Source organism: Hyperolius riggenbachi, chromosome 7 (genome assembly GCF_040937935.1).
Source record: "Hyperolius riggenbachi isolate aHypRig1 chromosome 7, aHypRig1.pri, whole genome shotgun sequence".
NCBI lineage: Eukaryota > Metazoa > Chordata > Amphibia > Anura > Hyperoliidae > Hyperolius > Hyperolius riggenbachi.
The window spans coordinates 24994896-25002184 of NC_090652.1; the positions used below are offsets into that span (position 1 = coordinate 24994896).

A 7289-nucleotide genomic window follows, 5' to 3' on the forward strand; every position below is an offset into this window, starting at 1 on the left:
AGTTACCGTCGCGCACCCGACCAAAAATTGATTGCATTGTTGGCCAGACATGTGCTTGGCGGCACCGATTTTCATCTGGTTCAGTAATAATTATCGAATCGGATGTTCAGTCAGCCGCCAAGTCGAGTAGACAATGGCCACTTTTAACCTGAAGACAAATCAATAATCAGTTATTTTCTTTCCCAGAAGAGGTGGATTAGTCATCATAGCTCAGTCAGCTGATTCCATGTGACTTACTCATGCATGTAGCAAACACTTATGTATAAATATTGAATCACATGGCAATAGATTGAAATACCTGGTTCTGTACAACTATAAAGGGAACATCGAGATCGAATAAGTAGAGGTGAAAATGGAAATCCAAAGTGGAGATGATCGCTACAACATGGATTGTGCACCAAACAAAATCTACCACAAACATGACTTTGATTCTAGAGCCCACCTTGAAACGTATTGCAGTGAGAAATCAGGAAATGCATTTTCAGATGATGCCATGAAATTTCCTATGATGAATTTTCATCATATGTTCAGCTCCGGTATGTATACAGCAGCTAACACTTAAGGCTCGAAACTCCGGAGATGGAACCATGGTTCAAACAGGAGGTCAAAAAGGGTCCACGTAGTCTATCATGTATTTGAAAAAACATGATACTCATTTTTATGTTTTTCTTGACATTGGAAACAGGTACTGTTGCAGAAATACTCTGGTGCTGTTGCAGAACCCCAAGTTCCTATTTAATGTAAATGTAAATAAATCTTATGATATAATGAATTGTATGTGTAGTAAGGATAATTAATAGAACATTTGCAGCAAAGAAAAGAGTCTTATTTTTTTTATTTTCTGATATATACTTTTTTTATAGCATTGCATTATTCTATTATATTTGCAATTTACAAACCACATTGCATTTTAAAGGATATCGAGGTGAAAATAAACTCATGAAATAAACAATTGCATCTATCTTCCTTCTCCCATAAATGACTTTTTAAAATATCCCACGGTTTTATTTTATTTCTAAATCTACTTTTTAGTTTTAACAGTTTTATTGTCTTTGCTCAATGACACATTCATTGAAGTATGCCAGAGCTAAAATATATGAGCTATTGACCCTTTTTATCTCGTTCCTGCCCCCAAAGCCATTTTCTGCTAGGAAAGTGTTTTATAGTTGTAATTTCTTATCAGTGAGAATTACACTGTAGTCTGTAGTCTGACCCTGTCACAACTCAAACAGGAAATGCCACTTGCATACCTGATGTTTAACTTTTTCAGGCAGAGACAGAGAAAAGGGAACACAGCATAGTTATTTGTGTGCTAGGCACTGTACATACACGTCTATCTCATTAAGTCACATGTCACCTCGGGTATCCTTTAAACTATGAAAAAGAGCAGGGCTAACAACCTGTCAACTTCCATACAGTAAAAATGTTATCTGAAGCTGCCTGTCACTGTTTCTTTGAAGTATAAGTGCCTCAGAAAACAGCGACCCAAGATGGGTTGTAGAGCTCAGAGAAGCTCTTTTGCATAAATAACAAGTGAAGTTTCTTAACTCTTCCTGTACTGGAAACAATATGAGACTCATATCTGTGCTACTAATGTTATATTTCTTAGCTGTACTACACATACAATGCATTATTCCATACGTTTATATTCACTTCAGTTTCCCTTTAATAGTATTATATTATAGGCATTCCAGTCACCTACTTGGGTGCTGCTGGCTGAGGATAATAGAATATCAGTGAAGCACTAATAGCAATATTGTACTATCAGCTTTGCAGCAGTAGTGGTGAGCTAAAATTTAGCATTTTTGGAATTATGACACTACATTTGCAATTACGGCACAAAAGATTGTAATTTGTAATTATCAGAAAATTCCTAATTCATAAAATTGTCATTTGTAATTCGATGTCATAGTTTTGCATTAAATCGTAATTTCAAGTTTAATTTTGTGTTACTTGTAATTTTGTAATTTCTTGTAAAACAAGAACACTATTGTAACGAGCGGCGGGGTAGCGGGAAGCAGCGGGACCGCCGCTATCCCCGCCGCTCAACCTAGTAGGACGCCGTGCACTGGCCTGTCGCCTGCGCATAGTGGCAGAGCTATGCGTGCGCGCGGCCAGCGGCGGGACCTTTACACCGCACAGAGATGCGTCAGCTGACCTGAGGGTCGGCTGACGTCACGATCAGTGCTCCGCAGCGCTGATTGGCTCGTTTGGTCGGGGCGGGCCCTGGGGGTTCCCTGCCTTGCATAAAGACAGCGAGCTGTCAGTAGCTCGCTGTCTGCTGTTGCGAATACTCAGTGTTCGCTCAGACCTAGATAGATCCTTGTGTGCATTGATCCGGCAGGAACCCAGATATTACACACTTAGACTAGGATTATTATTTCATTGTATTGATATTTTGTGTATGACTCCTTGCCTGTGACCTCTGATTACTCTCTCTGCCTCCTGATTCTGTACCTTACCCATCTGATCTGTTGCCGACCCTCTGCCTGGATACTGACCTAGATCTCTGCCTTTCGATTCTGTACCTTTGCCTATCTGATCTCGTTGCCGACCTATTGCCTGAACTTCTCTCTGAATCTGCCTGCCGATTTTGTACTTTGTCTGCCCCTCTGTTGCCTACCCGATCTGTCTGACTACTCTCACTCTCACCAATGGGCAGTGAGGTAACTGCTGATCTCCTATCAGCAATTTACTGTTTGCACCAATCATTACACCCTGGGTAATAAAGTTGTTACTTTGCATATGCCTTGTGCTTCTATATCTGTATTATTGGTGATTCTGCAGATCACCACATAATCAGATATAGTATCTGTATTATTGGTGATACTGCAGATCACCACATAATCAGAAATCTGTTTCTTTGCTACACATTGTTACAACTATACATTATTAACGGTAACACAAAATCGTAATTTCACATTTTTGCACTCATCCCTCCCAAAAAATGTGTAATTCCGAAAACTTTCAGAACTTTGTCATGAGAGTGATCGTAATTACAAAAATTATCGTCATTATGAACATTTGTGTATGGTCGAAATTATGGAAAATTTAATTATATTTTAATGATTATGATTTTTCCATTATGATCATAATCATAATTACAAAGATTTAGTGAAGTTTTGTGAAATGATAATTCGCACATTACGATTATCACTACACACCAGTGCTTTTATCTGCATTTTCTGCATCCTCTTTTCATCCACTGACTAGCTCTTGATTCTCATCCCTTTTTTATTGATTAACCTTAAAGAGACACTGAAGCGAAAAAAAATTATGATATTATGATTTGTATGTGTAGTAGAGCTAAGAAATAAAACATTAAGATCAGATACATCAGTCCAGTACAGGAAGAGTTGAGAAACTCCAGTTGTTATCTCTATGCAAAAAAGCTATTAAGCTCTCCGACTAACTTAGTCGTGGAGAGGGCTGTTATCTGACTTTTATTATCTTAACTGTAAGTGAACTGTTTACTTTTCCTCTGCTAGAGGAGAGGTCATTACTTCACAGACTGCTCTGAAAGAGTCATTTTGAATGCTGAGTGTTGTGTAATCTGCACATATTATAGAATGATGCAATGTAAGAAAAAACACTATATACCTGAAAATAAAAATATGAGAATACTTTCTTTGCTGCTAATCTTCTAGTAATTATTTATAGTACACAACCAATTCATTATATCATATATATTTTTTTTCGCTTCAGTGTCTCTTTAACCTCTAGATGAACTTTCCTGGCAGAGAACTGGGCTTCTAAAAGCATTGGATAGACAAAAGGTTAATAGTTTGTATATTTTAGCTCTCTGAGACACAGGACAGACTGTTTGATTCAAGTACACCTGTAACTTTAGATTAACCATTCGAGGACCGGAGGCTCACACCACCCTAGTGACCAGGCTACTTTTTACAATTTAGGCCACTGCAGCTTTAAGGCCTCACTGCAGGACCGTACAACTCAGCACACAAGTAATCTCCCCCCTCTGTCGGTGGGCTCTGATCGCTGCTGAGGTGTTTGTTTGTATTTCTGTAAATATTTGTTGTTGTTTTTTAATAAATGTTGCCTTTTTTTATATTTTATTTACCACCCTCCCATCAGCCTATGAGAGCCATTCGCTCTCTTGCCTCCCAGGGGGACAGCCCTGTCACATGGCTGTCCCCAGTACATCGCTGCCGTAGATCACAGCACTGTACACTGGAAACAGTCTCCTAGCATCGATAGCCGCTGGGAGACTGATGGTGGAGTGAAGCTCCGTCATTCAAGCAGAGATGCGCGCGCCTCGGTGCGCGCAATCTCCTGCAAAACCCCGCCCGAAGACTTGACACCAATTGGCGTTAGGCGGTCCTGGGGCTGCCGCTGCGTTCACACGCATCAGTGTGACGCGGTCGTTGGATGGTTAAAGAAAAAAAAAACTACTTGGCTCAGGAGTATAAGCCTCTGGATCTGAATGAGGCTTTCCCTAGTCCCGCTCCATCCATACTTTCAAGCACTGGCAGCCCCAAAAGGATCAAACAAAAACAATGTCAGTGGCCTGTCTGTGCAGACGCACTAGCGACTTTTCTCTTCGGCTCTGGTGGAAATAGCCAAGTCTGATTGGGTCTGCTCTACTGCCCAGTCATGAGCCATTTGTGCCAGCGCAGTAGAGCAGACCCGATTGGGCTTGGCTATCTCCACCACAACCCAACGAAAAGCCACTACTGTGCCTGCCTGGGGCTTGTTGGTGGATTTTCGGGGTTCCTGCCTCTGGAGCAGATGGACGGAGGGGGCCAGAGGAGAGCCTTTTTAGGATACAGAACCTTCCCCTTCCTGAAGTCGGTACCCTCTAGGGGCCCTTTTTTCCATTTGAGGTACACTTTAAGAGACAAAACAAAAATGCTGTTGTACTAAAATTGGTTAAGCAGCTTCATGACTATGATGTTTTTCATTTGAAATGTTCTTAATCAGTATATTCACATTGTTGTTCAGATTCATCTACTTGCTGTTGATAGATATGATGAGTTGCTTAACAGGACTTTTTAACTTCTCTGCAGGTTTTGTAAAGGGAGATGTTTTGGTTGATCTCAGCATGGGTTCCCTCATTCATCATCTCTATTCTGCTTCTAATGTGTTCAAGGACATAATTATACTGAAGCTCAATGAGAAATGTAACATGGAGACAAGCAGATGGAAGGAAGCTCACACCGGAGCTTTTAATTGGAAGCACATCTCAGCCATTGCCACTACATTGGACAGAAAGAGGTGACATTGCTTGCAAATGCAGTACATGAAGGGAATGTCTTCATGCCTATTTCCCAATTTCACTTAAAGAATAGTCCTTAATAGAATCGAAAATTGACGCCCTGTGTGTTTGGGAGATGCACATAAGTTTTCCCCAACTCCCATGACCCGGCATCTTCATTCGTTCATCTGTAACCTGGCCTTATTTTAAAGCCCTGGTCGGCGGTGTCAGCGCAGGAGCAATACGTCAACTGGTGATCGTGCAAACTCCCACAGGAAGACATGGTGCAGTGACGTGACGCTGCGACAGTGACACTGGCTACATCTACCTGCAGGAGGGCGTGAGTACTCACTACACCTGCACCAACCCTGCCAAGCAGTGCTTTGGAACCGGTTTACAGCTGAACGGATAAAGTTGATGGGCCATGGGAGGTGCAGTGAGCCTATGCGCACCTCCCCACACAGTTGGTAAAATTAACAGACTTCTCACGAAGCACAGAGCATTACAGTGGAGGAGAGTTGGATAGTAGAAGGAGCAGAGTAGGGAGGAACCTGCCTGGCGTTCTATTAAGATCGCCAGGGAGGCTGCGGGAGGGTTTTTTTTTAATAAAAAAAAACTATTTCATGCAGCCAACTGAAAGTTGGCTGCATGAAAGCCCACTAGAGGGCGCTCCGGAGGCATTCTTCCGATCGCCTCCGGCGCCCAGAATAAACAAGGAAGGCCGCAATGAGCAGCCTTCCTTGTTTTGCTTACATCGTCGCCATAGCGACGAGCGGAGTGACGTCATCGACGTCAGCCGACGTCCTGATGTCAGCCGCCTCCGATTCAGCCCTTAGCGCTGGCCGGAACTTTTTGTTCCGGCTACGCTGGGCTCAGGCGGCTGGGGGGACCCTCTTTCGCCACTGCTCGCGGCGGATCGCCGCAGAGCGGCGGCGATCAGGCAGCACACGCAGCTGGCAAAGTGCCGGCTGCGTGTGCTGCTTTTTATTTGAGCCAAATCGGCCCAGCAGGGCCTGAGCGGCAGGCTCCGGCGGTACTGGACGAGCTGAGCTCGTCCAGACCGCCCAGCAGGTTAAGTGTTGTTTTAATTGCATTTGGAATAGTATTGTCAAGTTCAGTTCAGAGGGCTTCCCCCTTCTGAGGTACTTACCCCTCCAGGGGCATTTTTTCCCTACAGGTTTACTTTAAGTAAGTGTAGGCCAGATTTCACTTGGTAAGACATTGTGAAGGTCAGTCTAGTGGTGGCTTTTCCAGTTCTGCTGCGTTGCAAATCAGTTATTAATACCCCTGTTATGGTTTTCTTTTTCTTTCGTTCTATTTTCTATTTCAGTTCTGAAATTCTGGATATGACGCTAAAGTCAGCCATCAAGCACATTATACCATGTGACTTTGAAAATGAAAATATAACTCACCCCGTGGTGCTTCCACTTGCCGACTGCATCACCAGTTTATGGCTAATAGACATCATGAGTAAAGATGGAGATGATTATACGAGGAACCTGGAAAAGATCTCAAAGCGGCTGAGACCTGGAGGCCACCTGATACTAGTTGCAGCATTAGATATGTCTTACTTTATGGTTGGAACAGAGAGGATGCATGCTTTTAAATGTGATGAAGGCTTTGTGAAAAATTCCCTACAGAACCTGGGCTTTGTTATTGAGTATTGTGCAGTGCAGAGGAGGAAGACCCAAAACACACTGACTGATTATAAAGCTATGATATTCATCACAGCTTGCAAGACCAAGTAGGTCAATAAAGCTGACAACTTTCATCTTGTGCTGGTGAGCAGATAGCTTCAAAACACATAATAAAAAGCATTAACTTGGTTACAAATGTCTTTTTTTTTATTTATTTATTAGATTATGTCTATTTATGTTTTTATTTATCTGTCTATCACCTATCTATGCTCACAGGCCAAATAAAATGAAGTCCCCTTATCACTACCATTTTCAAAACACTCACCTCTCTAATTATCTGTTGATTGTAATTTGCCTAGTTTGAGTCTATGGTAGCTCCTCTTAATTGTTCCAAATACCACCTGACTTTCACGTTCCAGGAGCAGGAACGGTGCGTC

At 42.3% G+C, this 7289-nt stretch overlaps 1 protein-coding gene across 1 annotated transcript; it reads left to right on the top strand.

The window, feature by feature from the left end:
* Nucleotides 1-354: 354 nt before the first annotated feature.
* Nucleotides 355-7042, top strand: LOC137525434 (indolethylamine N-methyltransferase-like). Its single transcript, XM_068246517.1, has 3 exons — nucleotides 355-536; nucleotides 5028-5235; nucleotides 6546-7042. The coding sequence occupies exons 1-3, from the start codon at nucleotides 386-388 to the stop codon at nucleotides 6961-6963; spliced, it is 777 nt and encodes a 258-aa protein (XP_068102618.1). The 5' UTR covers nucleotides 355-385; the 3' UTR covers nucleotides 6964-7042.
* Nucleotides 7043-7289: the final 247 nt, after the last annotated feature.

What these genes read in the sequence shown, in the direction of transcription:
- LOC137525434 (XM_068246517.1), top strand. Translation starts at nt 386, where the DNA reads ATGGATTGTGCACCAAACAAAATCTACCACAAACATGACTTTGATTCT. An exon ending in TCATCATATGTTCAGCTCCG is followed by an intron (nt 537 to 5,027) that starts GTATGTATACAG and finishes ACTTCTCTGCAG; the next exon opens with GTTTTGTAAAGGGAGATGTT. An exon ending in ACTACATTGGACAGAAAGAG is followed by an intron (nt 5,236 to 6,545) that starts GTGACATTGCTT and finishes TTTCTATTTCAG; the next exon opens with TTCTGAAATTCTGGATATGA.